The sequence below is a fragment of the Typopeltis vanoorti genome, chromosome 3 (genome assembly GCF_054136105.1).
Source record: "Typopeltis vanoorti isolate ZY-2024b chromosome 3, IOZ_Tvanoo_1.0, whole genome shotgun sequence".
NCBI lineage: Eukaryota > Metazoa > Arthropoda > Arachnida > Uropygi > Thelyphonidae > Typopeltis > Typopeltis vanoorti.
Window position 1 is genome coordinate 13,954,585 of NC_143551.1, and position 22,845 is coordinate 13,977,429.

Below are 22,845 nucleotides of genomic sequence, written 5' to 3' on the forward strand. Positions count from 1 at the left end.
GTTTCTTTTATTTTCGAAAAGTTCGGTTTCTTTTTGGACAGAGGATGTAGATATGCATAATAATTTAAATAAATTGGCATTGTGGGCAAAAGATAATGATTGTCAATTTAATGTTGCAAAATGTAAGGTTACACACTTCAGGTTGAAAAGTTTGCATATGGTGTACCATATTGATGGTATTGGTTTGGAGGAAATTGATGAGCCTAAGAACTTGGGGATAATGGTGGACAAATAGTTTAAGTTCAGAGGACATATTGCAAAAGTTGGTAAAATAGCTCAACAAATAACTCTGATGTTGAAAAACATACTAACAAGTAAAGATAAGGATGTTATTCCCTCTTTATAAGGCTATGATTCAACCAGATCTTGACTACTGTGCACATATTTGGTCACCTGGGTTTCTTGGGGACCAGAAGGTGGTTGAAAAGATTCAGAGATGAGTGACCAAGATGGTGACAAGTCTGTGGAATACTCCCTATAAAGATAGGTTGAAGGTTTGTATACAAAGTTTAGTTGATAGGCAGGAAAAGGGGGGAAATGATAGAAACTTTTAAGATAGTAAAGGGGGTTTTATAAAATTAATGCATGTGAAATTTTTCAATATATTGCAAACACTCAGAGACTGTTTGTCTAGGGACCATTCGTGGAAGTTATGTAAGAGTGTGGTTAGTAGGGGGGTGCAGACCAGATTTTTTGCATGGAGAGTGAGTGAATGAGTGGAATGGATTGCCAGAATTGGTTGTGAGTTCCCTGACAGTAAATGGATATAAGAGGTATGATTTGTGTGTGTGTGTGTGTGTGTGTGTGTGATGGTTAATTTGGGACTCAAACAATGAGTCTTCCAGACTCCATGGAGATGCCGTAAATAATGATATGCACATGTGTGTATATGAATGCTAATTTGCACCTACAAAAGTAAGTATACAAAACAAAAAAATGTTAAGTTTTTTTTTTTTTTTTTGATATTGAAATTTCAACCAGCTAAAAAAAAAAGGAAGTGAAGACTGGAGGATCCTGCTCAAGGGAAGACTCAACCAGTCTTAGACAGAAGAGAAGAAGGAAAAAAAAATCCATTCATCATCATCATCATCATACATATCAAGGATTTAGGCCTAGCATGGCCTGTTCCGGCCTTAGAAGTCATCGCTGAATCGTTTAAGAGGACGTCCTGGTTTTCTTTTTCCTAATGGCTTGTACTTTAAGGCTTGTTTTGGTAATCTTTCTGTTGTCATTCTTTGAACATGTTCCACCCATTTATGTTTATATTTTTTAATTTTTTCTATTACTGGTTCTTGGTTTAATGTTCTGATTATGTTCTTGATTATGTTCTCCCTGACATGGAGAACATAATCCTACTTGTAAGCTGACAGAAAAAGATAATCGGATTGAATCTATGGGAAACGACCCTGGAATGGAAAAGGGAAAACGAAAATGGAAACAACAAAAAAAAAATCCATTAACGGCTATTATTCCCATATAGCAGTGTTTCCCAACATTTTTTGGATCATGCCCACCTCAATGCCTCAAAGATTTTGATGCTCCCCCCCCCTAGCATAATAGTCAGCCAAGTTCTGAAAAAGTATAATATAAATATGTACTTTAAATAAAAAAGGAACGTAGGTAAAACTGTTTTTAATTTGACTTTCTTCAATGAATATAAATTTTATATTACACTTTGTATATTATAAAACATAAATCGAACTGAACTTGAGAAAATAAAATCCGAGTTAATGCGATCCTTGAGCTTGATGTCTGCTGCAAAGAGTTTTTATTTGAGGTACTAATTTAGTCATTTTCAATCTCAAATCCCCATGGTTTGTGATATCCAGATGATTTCTTTTTTCAGTAGCAAGTCATTTACAGCACTAAATCCACATTCAACTAAATATGACGACAGGAAGGGCAACAGTATTTTTTTTGTAAAACTAGTTGAATTTTGATATTTCGTTTCTGTCTCGCCAGAAAGCCATGCCATTGTTCCTTTTATGTTAAATAAATTTCTAATAGACTCATCATTTTGTTTTCCTGAGAGTTCTTCTTCATACTGTATTTATGTTGACTGCTGTACTAGCGATGTCAGCTTTTTTACTCGGAAAGTCAGGGTTGCAACATCGACAATTTATGACTGATATTGATGAGTTTTTTGAGTATATCAGTGATGAGGTGACGAATGCAACGTCGTTTTCTAATTGCCTCCCCCCTTTGGGACAATTTGAATATTTTGGGGGCAAACGCCCCATGTTGAGAAACACTGCCATATAGGAAGTAGACGAGGCCATTTTTATTCCAATCTCACTTTAGGAGACTGAGGGAGGCAGTTCAATCTCCACTGGTAGCCAATCAGAGAGAGCTGGACTACTGCTAATTATCCATAGCATCCAGTGGAGAGAAGTGTTTGAAAAGTGCTGCCATCTAGTGGTTCTTAATCCTAACACTATGTTTACTGTCTGAAAATAGTGCGCGTTCTACAGTCGATTTTCTTCAGTTAATGGGACAAAAAAATCCAAGTTTCTGTGAGAAAAATCCACTTGCCTGTGCCAGAGACCAACTAACTCTGGCAAAGGCAAGCAGGATTTTTCATCTTGGAAACTCGGGTTTTTAGTCACGTTAAATCAAGAAAATTGACTATAGAACCCACACTATTTTCAACTAATGTTCAACCAATTTTTAAAAATCTATGTTCTGAAAAAAATAAAACCCAGAGTTTATGTTCACTTCATTATTTTTATTATGATTATTTTATGGTCATAATACTATTGCAGTAATGGATAATGAAACATAAAAGATTTATACAAACTTGAATCACAATACTCTTTTCTTTGCACTTCTCTCCAAAAATTAAGTTCTGATAAAGAAGTGGCAATATTTTTGACTAAACTACTGACACAAATGAAAAAAACTTATAGAATTTTTTTGCACTAAAATGAAGCAAAATACACCACACATCAGTATTATCTTTATGAAAGAAATTTCAATAAAACTGTTTTATAAGTTTTGCCTGCATAGATTTTTATAATTTTTATTGATCTGTACAGATTTATATATATATATATATATATTGTAAATTCCTTAATGTAAACACATTTCAAAATAGCTGATATTAGATTTTTCTAAAGAGAATTACTAACAATTCAAATCATAGCAAGGTATTAGAATTAATAAGATAAAATAATGCATACCTCTTCAGAAATACAAATAGAGTATAATGTGGGAGTTTAAAAAAGAGGGGCATGAATTATTATACAGAAGTCACATTAAAATACATAACCTTATATGCTATTACAAATATAAAGTTCAAATCCAGGATTTCTGGAACTGGAAGTTCCCAGTTTCTGCATTTCCCAGATTTTTGGCTAATAATACAAGAATTTTGTGTGTTTGCATTTAGCTACTGAATAGAACTCAAGCTGGAATAAAAACCTTGCGATGCTTTAATTTAATTAAAGCATTTAATTTTTGTGTTAAGTAAGATCTATAATTTAATTATAGATCTTACTTAACATAAAATTTGCAAGAGTCAGGTTTGGGTCCCTGATGTATAGAGGAAGGAATTAAAGCTTTACTGTGTTTTAAATTATAATAAGAGGAAGCTCTGGATATGTTATTCAGAATGTGTAAATTTCTTATAATACCTTAAGTAAAGAATTTAACTGTATATCAGATTTTGGTGACATTAATCCCTTCTTTTCATACGATTGTAAATTACCTGAATAAATGCCAAGATTTTTTTTTTTTTTTCTGTAGTCTACACCTGTATTATTATTAATGCATCAGTGCCCTTTAAATACTTGTATTACGGTTACCATGTGATTGCAATCCATGATAAGTTTAGGAAAAGGCCATGTGACCTCAGAATGAAAGAGGCTGAATGCTACTCAGAATATTAAAATAAAAAGATCAAATTAAAGAATACCTCCATGTCCAACAGTACAGAGACGACCAAAAAATTTGCTCAGAAACTGCAAGTTAGTATCTTTCTCTCTAGTTAACCTCCTGTGAACTTCATCTAATGTCTTGAGAACTGAAGATAACACTAAGGGAATATAGTGTTTAGGAATGAACACTTCTCTGTAAATGGAAAAATACTAGCATGTTGGTTGTAATATGCAGTAAATCAATTTTTTAGAAAGATATTGATAACAGTAAATAGCAGGAATAAAATTAGGAATATCTGTCAGATATGCAACAGTATTACTACCAGGGTGAAAAAAATATACAAAAGTCCATGCATAAGGGTTTATATATCATTAAATATAAACATGATTTTTATGTTTTGCAAAATCAGTACACCTATACCCAAATTGTTTTCTTTGTCTGCCAATACACATATCAAATGCCTGCCTCTACTCTGACTAAATGGATTTTAATGAAATTTGGATACTGAATCTTCACTAAAATTTTAATGACTATCTCAATTGGTTTAGTGGAGTATTTTTAATAGCAGAACAAATTGAATAACTACATTACAGCTGACAAAATTTAATAAAATGTTTATTTTGGATCTTTAATAAAATTTTTAAGACAGTTTCAATTCTGTTTTAATTACATTGTTTGTAGTGGCAACATGAATCAACTTTTTCTGCAGCTTGTCCCACTTAAGTAGGGTTACTGTTCTCAGTGAGTCTCCTGTCTTGGACTGTAACCACATCCAAGGTCTTCACCCTCAAGTCCTTCTCCACCAACTCCGTTCATCTCTTCTTCGGCCAGCGCACATCCACCTAAGCATTCTCGTCTCTGCTATCTCCATCCTGTTGATGTTATTTTTCCTCAGGCCCACAGTTTCCATAGCATATGTCATAGCTGGTCTCACTACTATCCTGTAGATTTTGCCTTTTAGACTGATCGGCACCCTCTTATTGCACTGCACTCCAGTCATCTCTCTCTCCAGTTCCTCCATCCTGCTTGTATCCTGCATCCCACTTCCTTCTCAGCCTCTCCATCCTCTTTCACTGTTGAACCTAAGAATCTAAAGTCCCTAACCTTCCTGATGACATTTCTTCCAGCTCCAGATCTGTCTCCTGGCTGCCATCCACTTTGCAACACATATACTCTGTCTTACTTCTGCTCAGTCTCATACCTCTCTCTTCCAATACTTTCCTCCACCTTTCCAGTTTAGCTGCCACTTCTTCTCTTGATTCTGCACACAGCATGATGTCATTTGTATACAACATTGTCCAAGGCACATCTTCTCTCACCTCTTCTGTCACCACCTCCATCACAATACTAAACAGGAATGGACTTAATACTGACATCTGATGCAAGCCAACTGTCACTTGAAAACTTTCTGTCTCTCCCAGGCAGGTCCGAACTCTTGTCTTCACATTTCTGTACATTTCCTGCACCAGCCTGAAATATTTCTCTGGTACCTTCTTCTACCTCAGACACCTCCAGACTTCTTGCATTAGCACTCTATCATACGCTTTCTCCAGATCAATAAACACCAGATGTAGCTCCCATGGTTTTTCTCTCGAAACTTTTCCATCATCTGGCTGTAACTCAAAGATAGCATCTGTCGTCGATCGACCAGGCATGAAGCCGAATTGCTCCTTTGCAATCTCCACCTCCTTCCTCAGTCTTCCATCAAGAACTCTTTCTAGGATTTTCATTATGTGGGACATCAACTTTATTCCTCTTCATTCTTACAGTCTTGTGCATCCCCTTTACCCTTGTAGATGGGGACAAGTGTATTTTCCTTCCAATCTGCAGGTATATTTTCCTGTTGGCAAACTTTTATGAATAGGTCCCACAGCAGGTCAATTTCCTCTTTCCCCCAGTGCCTTCCATGCCTCTACCGGGATCGTCAGGGGCCCACCGATTTTCCATTCTTCATCCACCTTCCTTCACTTCCACTCTACAGATGTTCTGCACCATCCCCTCATAAGGCTGCCGATCTTCTCTGCGAGTTTTCGCTTTTTTTTTTTTTTTTAATGATAATCCTACCAACAACACATTATAAACCCAGAGATTAATCTTCAGGGATCTACAGATCTGAGATCCCACATTTGGGATCCCTGCTCTACAAATCAACTATGCTAATTTTTTCAAAATCCTTGTGGCCTCCAATAAGAAGGGTGGAGATCTTGCACTAAGCAACAAAAATCATCAGCCATCTAAAATTGCTATAATACTACATGGCAATATTATACAACAATACTAAAGAAAAACACCTTTTAATAAATGTCCCCCAGATAATCTCCATACTTGTCAGACAATTCTGAATTATTATTTTAAAGATAAAAAGATTATTCTAAAATGCTCTAAAACTATCTAATATGCAGTACATTACATCATTCGTGTGTTAAAGCTTAAATACTGAGAGCAACTCATGTTGGAGGCTTACTATGGGTAAAACAGGTAAAGATTAAAAGTACTATTTAATTCTTACAAAATTTCATCTGTCACAGAGAAGACAAATTCAAATATGAAACTCGTAACACACAGGCAACACAGAACTAAGTGAAATATTTGGAAGAAAGATAAGTTCTTTCTTTTCTTTTAGTGTTGCATGTTGATCAGCATTCATTTTAGAAATTATGGACTTTACAACCGTGTTATAAATAACTCGTTTAATTTACCGACGTTTCAACCTTCATATTAAGGTCATCATCTGGAGTATATACAAATATACAAAGACAAGCTGAGTTACATTTCCCACAGTAAGCTAAAGAAACAATGATTTGATCACCGGTTATTCTACTGGCATGACCTCTAGTGAAAAAAAAAGAAATACAGATAAAATTACAAATTAATTAATTATTTAGAAACTACATCAAAGCTAAATTCTATTTAAGATAACATGAGAGAAACATTCTTTCTTATAGATAGTTTTCTTACAGTAACAATAATGTACTATTTTTAACATTACAATTGCTATATTAGATTTAGGATTCTAGATTATCTACAGTCCTGTTTATAGTTACCTCTTAGGGAGAAAGGTTCCATGGGTAGAATATGTGCTTTCCATGTGCTTGGGATTTTTAGACCAACATTATTGTTCAGATTGGGGTGGTTGATAAGAATCTTGTGGGCTTCCTTAAATTTGCGTTCATGCCATGTTTTGGTGTGATGTAAACAACTAGTGCTTTTCCAGTCAATTCTATGTAAAGTGTTCAGGGCATGATCAGAAAGGCAAGCTTCACCATAGCTATTATATTTAATGTGTTGTTTATGTTCCTTTTGTCTGATAGGAATTGTGCATCCTGTTTCCCCTATATATGGTAGATTACAGGAGCAATAAATACGGTATACTCCAGAGTGGGCCAGCAGAGGGAGTGGGTCTTTGGATGAGTTGAGTAAGCTTTTTAATTTTGCAGGATGTTAAAGGTGGCTTTGAGGTTGTATTTCTGTTCTATATTATTCCCCCCCCCCCCCACTGCGAAGTCTGGCTTAGATACGTTGGCAATGGTTTCGTGATCTGGCCCATGGCAGTCAGACACTAGACACCTTCCTTAGCCACCTAAACAAACAACACAAATACATACAGTTCACAATTGAGATTGAAAAACAGAACACACTTCCATTTCTAGATACATTTGTCATATGTCTTCCTTTTGGCATTCTTTCCTTCACTGTTTGCTGGAAACCGACACAGGCCAATATATACACATAAACTCCTACCACCACCCAACACAAAAACTAGGTGTAATTAATACTCTAAAAAACAGGGCTTGAAGATCTGCTATTATGAAAAAGCTCTGAAAGACGAATTTAAATTTATCAGCAATACTTTTCTAAAAAATGGTTCAGCCAAAACACTATTAACAAAATTCTCTACAAGCCTTTACAAGACTACCTCAATAAAAAACAAAGATAAACCAGACTATAATAAAACTATAACCATTCCTTACATTAAAGGGACATCAGATAAAGTAAACAGAATACTACAGAAATACAACTTCAAAGCCACCTTTAAACCTCCTGCAAAATTAAAAAGCTTACTCAACTCATCCAAAGACTCACTCCCTCTGCTGGCCCACCCTGGAGTATACCGTATTTATTGCACCTGTAATCAACCATATACACCCTCTGTCCAAAAAGAAACCAAACTTTTGACAGAAAATAAAACACAGGCCAATTATAATTATTCAAATCATTTATTTCAATCAATATACTCTCCCTCAGTTTCGATACAGTGTTTGCCATGGTCAATTAATTCGTTAAATGAGTTTTCTATATCGTTTTTTGGGATACTGTTGATGGTCGTGGTTACTGACGCTTGAACGTTTTCAATGGTGTCGTATTGCTTTCCTTTCATCAGCAAATAAAGTCGGGGGAAGAGAAAAAAGTCACAGAGTGCTAAATCAGGTGAATACGGCAAGTGATCCGGACAATTTGGGGTTTTCTTTGAATGAAATCAAGCACTTTTTGGATGTTAACTTCGCTCAGTCCAGTTTCTGGACGGTCCGGCTTTTCGTCGTCCTCAAGCATCTCACAAACACTTTGAAATGGCTTAAACCACTTGTAAACTTGAGTACAGGATAAGCATTCATCACTGTATGCTTCTTGAAGCATTTGATGCATTTCAGTAAAACTTTTACCAAGTTTAACACAAAAGTCAATCACAGCTCTCTGTTAGAAACTCATTTTCCAATCATTCGTCAAAACACACTGCCACTCTTGGCACTATAACTCTGCTTCTAACGAAACAAATGTCACAAACAGTTGACTCAACACTAATGAAGGTTGCCACTTTCGACAACAAAAAGATACAACAGGTGGCACCACTAGTTTCTTCTATTTTCGAAAAGTTTGGTTTCTTTTTGGACAGAGGGTGTATAGGGGAAACAGGACGCACAATTCCTATCAGACAAAACATAAACGCCACATTAAATATAATAACTATGGTAAGGCTGGCCTTTCTGATCATGCTCTGAACACTTTACATAGAATTGACTGGAAAAACATGGTATGAATGCAAATTTAAGGAAGCAATTTTTTTTCACTAGAGATCATCCAGTAGAATAACCGGTGATCAAATTATTGTTCCTTTAGCTTATTGTGGGAAATGTAATTCAGCTCATCCTTGTATATTTGTATATGCTCCAGATGATGACCTTAATATGAAGGTCGAAACGTCGGGAAATTAAAATAGTTGTTTATAGCACGGTTGTCAAGTCCATAATTTCTAAAATGAAAAATCAATTTTAATTAGGTGTGTGCATGCGGGGGGGGGGAACTATGCAAAGACCTGTTTTTTTTTTGTTTTTTTTTTGCAGTGCCCTTTTACAGCATTAAGCCTCCAACATTACATCATCATCATCACTACATGAATTTGTGTATGTCCTAATACAGACTTACATAAATTATCCTAAAAGAACTATGAAAAAAATTCAAGTCATAAAAATTTTAGTTACTACACACACATCATTCACATGCCACCTAACAACTATCAGCAGTCATCAGAAAGACAGACAGCCTATGAGGTGCTTGCATGCACCTTTCTTACTACTGAACATGAACATACTGTGTATTTGTATTTATACACTTCCATTATTTTTATTGGTTTGTGTGCACTGGAGCAGAGTGTAATCGTGACTTTAAAAAAAAAAAAAGACATTACATAAACACTCCAAAATTGACCTAAAAGTGAAAAATGAAAATTATATATATATAAAAAAAAATAATAAAATAAAATATCATCATCATCATCATCATCAAATTCCTGCCATGTACCCTCAAGGGGTGTACAGGATATGACAGTACTACATGAAAAAATTACATCATTACTAACTTCCTATCTACAATTTTCCTCCAAATCAGTCTGTTACTTGTCAAGACTCCAACATTATCAGATCTTATATTTCTATCGTCTAAGGCACTTTGTACCGTATCAATCCACCTATATCTTGGTCTTCCTCTGGGTCGTTTTCCTGCCAACCTGGCAGAGAACACTTGTTTTGCTAATCTTTCCTCTCCCATTCTATTTAAGTGACCATACCATCTGAGATTAGCTCTGCTAACGCATTCCTGGATGCTGACAATGTCAAGTTCTTTCCTAATATCCTCATTTTTAATATGATATTGCCATTGATGCCATCTGTTCACGCCTCTAATCTTTCTCAGGACTCTCATATCTGCGGTCTCTAGTCTTTGGTCAAGTGTTTTACTTCTGACCCAGCTCTCAGATCCATAAGTTAAAATTGGTTTGAACACAGTCTTGTATACAGCTAATTTAGTGTTCCGACTAATTTCTTTCTTATTCCATATGAATTTATTCAATTGACTTCTCACGATACCAGCTTTGCTGATTCTGTTGTCTATTTCTATATTTAGTTTACCATCTTCAGTAAAAATTGTGCCTAAGTAGCTGAAATGTTTTACTTGTTCCACAGGTTCTCCAATCACAACACAGTTGACATTTTCAATGATTCTGCCTATTTTCATTGTCTTTGTCTTTTTATTGCTGACCTTCATACCATATCTATTACAACAGCTATTCAATTTAGTCAGAGAATCTCGCAGACTTGTAGCGGATTTATTTAGAAGTATAACATCATCCACATAAAGCAAAGAGCTGACATTAACATCTCCAATTTTGATGTCAGGTTTAATACCACATTCCTTCATAATGTGATCCATATAGATAATGAATAACAGAAGGGATAATGTACATCCTTGTCTCACACCAGATTTAACATTAAACCATCTTCCTGTACTTCCTTCAATTCTAACTGCTGACTCACAACTCAAATAAAGACTAAGTATTGCTTGATATAATGCCCCATTGACACCATATAACTGCAGCGTATTGAATAGCTTCTCTCTTGGCACCTTGTCATATGCCTTTTCCAAATCGACAAAACTTAAATACAGATCTTTGTTATATTCCCATGCTTTCTCGACTATTTGTCGTAAAGTGAAGATCTGATCCTGACAGCCTCTATTTGGCCTGCATCCAGCTTGTTCTTCACCAAGCTTTTCTTCCCCAATTCTTCTCAACCGTTTCTCAAGTATACTTGCATAGATCTTGCCAGGAACACTCAGTAGGGAAATACCTCTGTAATTCTCACATTCAGTTTTATTTCCCTTTTTATATATGGGTACTATGAGAGCTCTACACCAATCATCGGGAATTCGTCCCTCTGTCCAGGCTTTCTGAACTATGCAGTGCAGCCACTGTAAGACTCTTATACCACCATACTTCAGCATTTCTGGTCGAATATCATCTACTCCTGCTGCCTTTCCACATTTCAAGCCTTTGATGGCTTTTTCTACTTCAAGTATGGATATGTATTCCTGACTGCATGCCTTGTCAGTGTTTTTTATCACTGTGCTGTCATCACTGCTTGTTTCATTTAGCAGTTTTTCAAAGTAATTACTCCATACTTCAAGGATATCTTTTTCTCCTGTTTTCATTTCACCTTTATCATCTCTAATTCCTTTTACAGCACTCTTTCCTCCATTCCCAAGCTTCTTCAACAACCTCCAGAATATTTTGCCACCTTCTTGATATTTATTTTCTATATTCTTGCCAAAGTCCTCCCATGACTTTTGTTTAGCTAGTTTTACACACTGTTTAGCTTTCTTACATTTGTCTCTGTATTCTGTAAGAGTAAAAGCTGACTTATTTGCCAGGAACTTTTGATATGCTTTCTTCTTTTCCTTCACTGCCTCTTTAACTTCCTGTGTCCACCAGGGAGTTCTGATTTTTTTATCCTTGCACACAACCTCACCACATGCCTCTCTGGCAGAATCAATCAATGTTTCCTTCAGAGTTTGCCACTGAATCTCCAAGGTTTGATTCCTGTTCTCAAACTCTTTCATTTTCTTTTCAATAATATTTCTGTATTTTAGTCTACAGTTCACATCTGAGAGCTGCTCAACTTTTATTCGCTTTAAAACTTTCTTACATGTTATTCTTTTCAATATGAAATTCAATTTTATCCTGCTCAAGACTAAATAGTGATCACTTCCAATTTCAAATCCTCTGTACACTCTGGTGTCCTGCACCAGGGAGAAAACATCACTATCAACAATAACATAGTCAATGAGACTTTTCTTATTCCTAGCCTCTTCTCTCCATGTGAATTTGTGCACATTTTTATGTTGGAACATGGTGTTAGTAATAACCAGTCCATGTCCTGAGCAGAAATCCAACAGATATTTGCCATTATTATTAGCTTTGCTCTTTTCTCCAAATTTTCCCAAAATATTTTTGTATGTCTCACAATCATTTCCTACTCTACTATTTAGATCCCCAACAAGGACCAACTTTTCCTTTTTCATTGTGTCAGTTGCTTTTTCTAAAGCCTCAAAAAATTCCTCCACTTCTACCTTAGTAGAACCTTCTGTGGGACCATAGGCACAAATAAGTCTCATTGTCCAGTTCCCCATTCTCATATTTGCCCACATTACTCTACTTGAGACTGACTGCCATTCAAGAAGATTAGCCTCGTATTTTGTGTTGAATACTATGGCTACTCCTTCTTTTCCTTGATTGTCATTGCCTGAATATAACATTTTGTATTTATTGCTCAGAAAGATCTCGCCAGTTTTGGTCTTTTTTGTTTCAGTCACCCCTATTATGTCGATCTGGTACTTATCTAATTCCTCAGCTAGCTCCATTTCTTTGCCATTCAGGCTTCTTACATTGATTAGTACCGATCTTTAACTCTGGTGATGTTGAGTTGGGGTTTGTTTTCAGATTTGTTCCAGTAGCTGACTTTTCGCTGTTCGCCCTGGTTCCCTGGCGAAAACAATGGGGGCCTTGTTTAACCGGGCGACGCCCCAGCCGGCATGAAATTTTGTCATGTTGTACCATCATTTTTTATTTTGGTTTAACCAATAAGAATACAATTTGGTCGGCTAAATCCCAAATTGCCAGCCCATCCTCGTTCGTTCAGTATCAAAGTAGATACCCAACAGGGTGCACCACGAGAAGGTGAGGATTGGACATTAGGTCAGAAGCCCTGGTCGGTTCTCCGCATTCCTTTAAAGGCTATGTGGAGGTCTCCTCTCAGTTATACAGCTTTGACCCTTAAGCATCCCCAAATAAAATATCTAATACAATAAACCCTCGATTTAAAGGACTTCGGATTTAACGGACAAAATTTCTGGTCCGTATGTCACGTGAAAATTAACACCTTGTTTAATTTTTTTAAATGCTTTTAACTAAGATTTGCTTATAATTAAATTAACAGGTTATTTTTTGTTATTAATTTCCTGTTATTTTTAACAAATTTTGGTGAATATGCCATCATATGTTGGAAAAACACTGTAATAATTTAGCCGACATAAATGAGTCACCGCTCATAAAATATGTTCGACGAATGATTAGCACATGATCACACCAATTGCTGTATTTGGTTCTTTTGTCGCATGGCGTGACTTTCTGCGGCAGTTTTAATGCATGCCAGCCGATATTCCGATGTGTGCTAAGCCACACCAAATAGTGTGAATTTGTTTACTCATGGTGAATGGTTTATGTACATATGCATTTTATAGACCTATTCAATATAAATTTAAAATTAGATATGTATTAATGGTAAAACACATCTTTGTAACCCTAACCTTAAAATATAGACAAATGGAAAAGAGTTAATTTAACATTAAATCAAAAATTAGAAGTCATACAAAAGTGATTCGGGAGTGTCTGTGAAATTAAACTTTACATAAAGAAATACATATAGAAAACTTTTCTGTGAAATTAAACTTTTCATAGATACAGTACTTAATTTTCATCATCATAACACTAATTACGGGTATAGACCATATTGGTCTGTCCCTGTCTAATTATCCATCCACTTAATTTTAATTCATAAAAGTTTCTACATAAGTAAAATTGACAAATTAGCTTAAATTAGCTAATTGTCAATTTTTTAACATATGCATTCGGAAAATCTACTTTATTATATAACGGACTTTCGGATTTAACAGACCCCCCCCTCTCGCTCGAATTAGTCCGTTATATCGAAGTTTTACTGTACTTACCTGATAATTATCTTTTAAGTAGTTCATACTTTTTGTACTCATACCAAGGTATATAATGTGTTATGCTGCATATTTAGAAGTTTTTGCAGTTGATTTTTGTGTCATGAGAGATGTAAAAGACATCTTTACCCTAAGTTCCACTTATTATGTGCACACCTACCACTCTGTAACATGATGCTTCCACATAATGATTCCATATTTATTTATATGTAACATTTTCATTATGAAAATTTATAGATAATGCCAATAAAGACATTTATAATAAATAAGAAAGTGGAGATAAAGCAATTGAAGGATGGATCCTAATGACTCATGGTCTTAAAATCTAAAAATAAATAAATGATGCTTTCAGCATGTTATCAAGAGCTTTACGAAGAAAAGAAAGAAGCCACTGTTAAGTCATCTCCTGATAATTTCATAAAGAAAGATGAATGCAAAAATAAACATTTTTTTGTACTCATACTATTTATAATTACAGACTAAAATCTAATCTGTACGTGCATCCTATGCATGAAACCAACAGAAATATCCTTTATTAATGAACTACTTCACATACACACATAAGCAATAGGGTGTGTGATTAATAAGAGAGGATTAAATCCAACTTACATAAAATTTGAGTTATGTAAATTTTCAAAATGTAACTCTTATGTAAGTCAGGGACATCCTGTATGTATCCTCAAGGACTGTTCAGGATTTCTATGACAGTACTACATGATTAACTTTACATTATTACTTTTCCTTATCGACAATCTTCCTTCAACTTAGTCTATTACTTGTCAGCACTACAATATTCATATCTAATATTTTCATCTTCTAGGGCACTTCTTACTGTACAATATATATTCTTTGGATGTGGTTTCTCTGTTTACAAACATAATTTTAAGATACTCTACAAGTTTTACAAGGAGATTTCCCTAATTCAATCTGTTCAATTATTTGCATTTACTATCAATGCTGGATACTTTACTTGGTAAAATAAACTGTTACAACAAATTGAAGGATGCTGCAATGGGCAATCCTATATCACCTGTTTTGGCCGATTACTTTATGAAGCACTTATAAAACCAAATTTTTAGCACTGTTTCTCCTTAACCCCGTATTCAGCTACATTAGTCGATGATGTCTTTGTGATCTGGTCCCACTCTGAAATAGAACTAGTTCAATTCTTGGATAAAATTAACTCTTTACACACTCACACTAGTTCACTAGTAAGTGTAAATCTAACAAAAGTCTTCCCTTTTTTGATATCCTAATACTTTGTAATACCAATGGTAACATTGAACTTTTCATTTACAGGAAGCCAACCTTCACTGATGGATAAAACCACATAACTTCACATTGTCATCCTTCACAAAAGACATATTATCAAAAGCCTCATGCACTGAGCATGCACAATTTGTTCTTCATGCTCTCTTCTATCACAAGAATAAAATAAAATTCATTCTATCGCTTAACAGATATAATGAAACCCCAATATGAAAAATAATCGATAATTATCATCTTTCTGCCAGACTGCAATTAGATGTCAAAGGATCAATATACTCTAACTTAAATGGAATGTTAAATAAATAGCAAGGATTCTTCACAAATATTATTATTATTGTATGAGTACCTCCACAGAGTCCGAAGACTCGTTGCAGGAGACCCAAACTATCCACACAATTTATCATACCTTTCCTTGAACCCATTAACAGAAAAAGCACTCACAACTGACTCTACCAATCCATTCCACTCATTCACAACTCTCAAAGCAAAAAATCTAGTCCTCGCACTCCTATTAACCATGCCTTTATTCAACTTCCAGAGATGATACCTTGTTTTGGCCCCTCCAGCCAAGTGCTGAAACATTTCCCCTGCATTAATCCTAAAAATCCTTTAAGCAACTTAAATGTTTCTATCATATCCCCTCTTTTTCTCCTATCACCCAACTTCTACAATCCACACACCCTCAATCTATCCTCATATGGAACATTCCAGAGACCACTTGGTTGCTCACCTCTGAATCTTCTCCACTACTTCCTCATCCCCAATAAACCCAGGGGACCAGACTTGGGCACAGTAATCCAGATAATATAAAGAGGAATAACAACTTCGTTATCTCAACTTGTTAATGTGTTCTTCAATAGCCAAGTAATCTTATGGGCAACATGTCCTCTAAATTTTAACTCTATCTACAACCACTCCTAAATCTTTAGCTTCGTCTATTTCGTGGAGTAGATGTCCATCAATGTGATACACAGTTTGTTTTCTATTTATCCCAAAATGCATAACTTTACATTTCTCCACATTAAATTGATATCCATACTGACAGCCTATTTAAATCGTCCTGAAAGCTCTCCATATCCCTTGATTAACTACACCTTTGAATGGAAAAAATTCGAATAATCAAAGAAAATATGTTGAATGATTTGCAATTCTAATTTATTATAGAGAAAATAATTATTATCAAATATTAATTAGCATCATCTAAATCTACGTACTTAGTAGATTATATAACCATGTAAACACCTAAAACCTAATATAAATTATAAGAAAACTGTTATTTAAAAACATTCACAAAATTGGAATAATTTTTAACGTGGTTCGAAATATTAGAATATTCCAAATTTTTCCGAATGGTTTTAAGGAGAGCATGACTCATGTATGAGGAATTACTTACGTGTGGATTTTAGTTAATCATTTTCTAAACATGGATCAAACTAGTGACATGCCAGAAGCTAAGAAGTTTCGTATGGTGTCTCTAGCCAAAGAAGACCAAACTCAACGGTTTATACGTAAGGAACTGAAATGTTCTCAAGTAAGCATGAGTAGCGTATTGAGAAAGTATTCTAATAACCAGAGTTTTCAAAATAATTGCTGCAATAGTGGTAAAAGTAATAACTACATCAAGAGATGAGATTGAAGAATATCATGAAGAAAAACCACTACTGAAGTATAAGGTATTTTCACAGGGGATGGAAAGAACTAGGTATGAATGTGTCTAAATCTACGACGCTGCAACAACTTCACAAATTGGGTTTTTAATCACTTGTGTCTAAGACAGTGATGAAAGTATGTTTTCTGTGTCCCATGGTCATCAAAGGATACATGTTTGGCATCTTAAGCAAGGCATTTGATAAAGAATGAATGGAAAGTTTGGTGAAATTTGCAACCTTCATCATGGTATGGGCTTGTATGATGGCATGGTCATACAAGGTAGGCTGTGTATTGTGTACGAAAAAGTCAATTCCAAAGTTTAGCAAGAAATTCTTCAGCATTTTAAGTTACAGCATCGGAAGATTTATGTGAAGGTGATTTCCTTTTTCAGCAAGGTTCAGCTTCTTGTCATACTTCCAACACCACTACTAGATAACTCAAAGAAAGGAAAATCAATGTAACTCAGGCAAATGTAATTGGCTGGCAAACTCACCAGATTTAATCCCCACTGAGAATTTGTGGGGAATTATGAAGAAATGTCTTCAAGAAGTTGCCCAAGAGACAAAAATGAACTTGTTTCTAGTCTGCAGGTCACATGGGCATGTTTTGATAAAAAAGACTGTGAACTGCTAGTAAATAATATGCTCAACTGTTTACGAACAATCATAAAAGCTAAGGGGGAGATTGCAACCAAGTACTAATTATCATGTTGTTTCCCTTCGACTATAATTTTTGTGCATTTATTTTTGGATTATTATTCTAATATTTTGAACCATGCTAAAAATTATTCTACTTTTGTGAATATTTTCAAATAACAGTTTTCTTATAATTTATACTATATTCTTATGTGCTTACATGTTTATATAATCTACAAATTAGATAGACTTAGAGGATGTTAGGTCATATTTGGTAATAATTATTTTCTATACAATAAATTAGAATTGCAAATCATTCAGCACATTTTCTTTGATTATTCTAATTTTCTAATTTAGAGGTGTATTACTCTACCTAATTTTGCATCATCAGCAAACAACTGAATATTATACCATTTCCTATACGATTTATGTACAAATTTAATAGCAATGGTCCCAGCACTGAATTTTGTCCACACTGCTAGTCACCTGTTTTTACCCAATTCTGACCTCCATATACAACTTTTTAATATATGTTCATTAGCCACCCTCTTATCCACTTAACCAGTGTTCATATCCATTCCCATTTGTTCTAATTTGCATAACAGAGTTCCATGTGGTATTCTGTCAAACGCCTTTGCAAAATCCAGCAGAATCATTGTGTAGCCATTTCATTTATCCAACCTGTTACTCCAATATAAACAGTTCATAAATTACTAACGCATGACTGCCCCTTCACAAAGGTTATGAAGGGGCAGTCATGTGGTCCCTCATACAGTATCATATTTTCATCTGCCGATATTTGAATTCTCTTTTTGATCAATTTTTCCAGTACTTTTACCACCATGCCTGAGATACTGATTGGTCTATAACTAATTTGCTACAGTTCTACAGTCTTAGAACCTCCTTTATGCAAGGGAATTATTTTGCCATCTTTCCACTCCATTGGAACTGTACCAGAGCAGAGACTTAAATTAAAGAGCCTAGTCAGAGGCATTGTCAGTTCCCTTGCACATTCTTACAAAACCTGATCTTATATCCCATCTAATCCCAGCACTGTATTTACACTGAGATTCTGCATTATCCTAAGAACCTCCAATTCATCCATCTCTGTTCCTACATTAGTGTCTGTCACATGTGTTAAAGCAGTAGCTGCACCAAGATGATATACCCTTGCAAAGTGGTCACTCGGTAACTCAACTAAAGTATTTTATCTGCTTCTGTCATCTTGTGACCATTATCACTCATTAAGGTTAATCTGCCATAGTCATTCTTCCTCTTACTTGCCACATAACAAAAGTACTCTTTGGGATTTTCTTGGGCCTGCTCAGCTAGATTCTTCTTTATAAAGTGATTTTGTCTTCCTTGCCATGCTAGTCACCTGTCTCTTTATATACCCTCTACAGCATTTTCTTCTTCTGCAGCTCATGCTTAATGATATTGCTCATCTATCTAACTCCTACCTAATTATCCCTGCTTCCCTTATGTATATAATTTAATATTGCTTCCTCTAGATGACCCTAAACTATCTCCCATGCACTACTAACATCTTTACTGTGCAGTGTTTTGTTTTATGCAATGGCAGATTTAAGCTTCTTCCTAAGCTTGTCATAAACACTTGCCTTGAAATTCCACATATATCCCCTTTTTGATGGAATATTCCTCATGTTTTACAATCTCTCAATTCAAGATTCATGTTAATTTGTATTCCACCTTCAAACCAGCATGGAAGGGTGATGTTTCCTACCTATATCACCTCTGTCCTTGTGCCTAGTATTTATCAAATACCCTCTTCCTGTCAATTTTGCTACTTGGAACACTGGTTACTCTGATGAGATCAGAATCCAAGAACATGCCATTGACACTACACAGAGTTCACTGGAATAAAACAAAGAGGTTGCACTATAATAGGTTTAAATTTGATAAAATTTGATAATTACTTTGTGAATAGTATAAATAGTAAAAAAAAGTTGTAAATTCCTAAATTCCTATGCAAGCACATTAATCTTAAATAGACTGTAAGCCTATCTCTACGTTTTGGGAAGAATTGTTTATAATTGAAAAAAAAAAAAAATTACGTAACTATACAGGGTGTTCGGGATAAATTTGACAGTTTCGTAAGGAAAATGAAAATCTTCTTTGTATCTATTAAATTTAATGAATTGACAAAAAAACATTACAGGCAGAGTTAATTACAATACTATCAACAAGATTTACTCAAAATAACCACCATTAGCATCGATCACAGCTTCAATTCTGCTTCGGAACCTCGAACAAGCTGATGCTACAGTCTCCCTGGGAAGGGCCGCAAAAACTGTTTTAATTTTATCCATTAACTGGGCTTTTGTATTACTGGAAGTGCGATTGGTGTCTTTTTCAACTGCGCCCCATACAAAATAATCCATGGGGTTAAGGTCTGGGGAGTTTGGAGGCCAAACATTTGGACTGGTGAAGTCATAGAAATTTTCAGACAACCATTTTTGACTTTTCCCAGAGGTGTGGCAAGGGGCTGAATCCTGCTGCCATACATACGGCCTACCATTGGCTACCCTTGTTATCCAGGGCTTGACTACAGTTAGCAACTCCACGAACAAAGCCCGAATTCCAATGCCAGGGTTCTTCAACACCTGTTCCTGCAGATTTGCGAGGAATTCTGCTGTACGAACGCAATCAGATCGTCTGCTAGGGATCTTTCTTCTTGCTACATCCTCGTAGTCACCATTGCAAGTCTCTAGTTCATGCCTGATTGTTTTTACTGTATTCAGGGAGCATTGGGCAGCAGTCGTAATATCCTTATTTTGATGGCGGGCACGAATCATCATGATACAAGTTATTCTCTTCCATGATTCAGGTGGGTTCCAGCTATCCATCCTTTCTGACATCTTGTATATGAATGAAGAAGGGTCCAAACTTTTAAATGAAGAGAAGTGTGTGTTAATACATGTAACTTACGGAAAAATATAATTAATTATAAATATGTCAAATTTATCCCGAACACCCTGTATGTTTCCCTCAAACTTTAATAGTGTTTCCTCCTTCTCACTCAGCTGTGACCAACACACGTGGAAGCATATGCTGAATAACTCCTTCTTGTGACCATATTTTAAATGTCATGGCCAATTTTTCTACTTTCTTCCTGAATAATGCTCACGTTATGAAGAAATATATAGGAGTATTTCATAAATTCTAGTTTCCTTTATTTATTTATTTTTTTTTTTTTATGTAACTCCCATCCATGAAAGATTATTTGCAAACCTATAATATAATTAGGTACTGTGGGTGGCTAAGGATTTTTTTTCTTCTATTTCCTAAATTTTATTTTTATTTTTGTACGTGATTTTAACATAGTATGAAAACCTGCTCCAGAGACCAAAGATGGAACTTTTCCAAACCAATTCAGGCTTCCAATAAGCAGAGCATTGGGCTCACCCAGATGATGAAATTCATCTCCCATCTAAAGACAGTCACAATATTGATGCTCACAGTGGGATTTGATTGTACAGCCTCTTTCTTGGAGACCAAGTACACTAATCACTCAGCCAACCAGGCCAGCTAAATAGCAGTATTCATATGCATTCTTGAATGCTAACAATGCTAAGTTCCTTCTTAATATCTTAATTTTTCATAAGATTCTGCCAATGATGCCAATCTGTTCAGTCCTTTCATTTTTTCAGAACTCTAACATCTGTAGTCTTTGATCAAGTGCTTCATTTCTAACCCAACTCAGATTCATAAATTAAAACTGTTTGGAACATGGTCTTGCATACTGCTAGTGTTTAGTGATTTGGTTAATTTCATTCTTATTTCGTAATTATTAATTGACTTAAGGAATTCACAACGTACAATAGAATATAAATTAAATTAAACTTTAATATATATTTCCAATATTTTGGCAATGTCACGTTGCCATTTTCAAAGGAACTTACAATAAAGACACGTGCACGCAGGCACTACATACAGTAAATGAGGATGAAGCGGGAAGCTATATCGTTTCTCCTAAAAGTCCTGATGGTGCCCCCTAGCGGGCTATGTATTCTTGGCCATTGGGCTGAAGGTCTCCTGATGTATGTCTCCCAAATTTGGGGCAGTCTCATGCAACCAAATTTGTTGAGGTTTGGCATGTTTCTTAGGGATGAGGCTGATTCCATGAAAAGTCTTTCAAATTTGAACTTGCTACGGTGTATTATTGTGGCTTTCTTCCACCATATTCTGTGGCGTGTATCCAGAGCATGGTCTGCAAGACCAGAGTGGCTATACTGGTGAAAATGAATGTAGTCCTTGTGTTCTGAAATTCTGATATTCGTTGTCCTGCCTGTTTGGCCAAAGTAGGACAGCTTACAGCTGCAAGGGACCTGGTATACACCAGGTAGGTCTAGAGGAAGTGGTTGGTCTTTAGTGGAGCAGATAAGGGATGCCAATTTTCTATATGGTCTGTAACAAGAGGTCAAGTCATGTTTTTTTAAGATTTTGGTAATTTTTTCCGAGGTGCCTCGGATGTAGGGAATGGTGATGGATTTAGAGTAATCCTTGTTGTGAAGGGGGGATTACTGGTTTCAAAATTTTTTGGATTTTTTGGGGGGGGATAGTCATTGGCTGAGAAAGTGTTGAGGATGTGATTTAGTTCAGTGGTTAGGGCATTGTCATTTGAACAGATTAGTTTAGCCCTGTTGTATAGTGTCTTAATAATTCCATATTGTTGGGGGGGGGGAATTGTTGGTGAATGTATCTGCCTGTATGGGTGGGTTTTCTATAAACAGAGAAAAACCAAGGTTCCATCATATAAATTTATTTGAATATAAATGGTGCTGCATCACCAGACCCAATGAGGAAAACCTTCCTCCTATAGAGAAACAAATTCAAATCAGAAAGACTATTCTTAGAATCCATCCCCTAACTTAAACTAATCTGAATACATCACATTGTCAAAAATGTGGGAGACTATCATTGAGACACCTTCAAAAAGAGTTCAAATACTGCACCCATAGAGGGCACCAGTGAGGACTGTTGGAACCTACTTCCTTACAGTAAGTTTATGTTTGCTATCCTACTAGTTGTACCTGTGTAACATGCTCAATATACCTCTCTATGACTATGAAGACGCCTTGATAAACAAGGCAAATATTGGTCTTAATAATGTAATTAGTTAAAAACTTTGGTTAGTATAGCTTTAGATGTCTGTTTTATTCAACTAAAATCAACATGAGTGACAATCAATGTCCAAGTATTTATACCAAGTTTAAGTGCATTTTCAGTAAATGTGCTCAAGGAGAGATATGACAGGTATGTAGGTAGTGAGAGACAAATAAGGGATGACGTCTCAATAACTCCTTTAGACTCTTTGGAAGAGCCTACATAATAATAATTG

General features: G+C 35.4%; 1 protein-coding gene across 2 annotated transcripts in view; it reads right to left on the reverse strand.

Moving 5' to 3' along the window:
* LOC150107933 (telomere length regulation protein TEL2 homolog) overlaps nt 1-22,845 on the reverse strand; it is a 284,799-nt gene that overhangs the window by 230,525 nt on the left and 31,429 nt on the right. For both annotated transcript variants that reach the window (XM_090415456.1, XM_090415457.1), the window contains exon 3: nt 3,914-4,068. In XM_090415456.1, the coding sequence (XP_090271582.1) occupies nt 3,914-4,068 (155 nt within the window). The remainder of the gene's footprint in view (nt 1-3,913; nt 4,069-22,845) is intronic.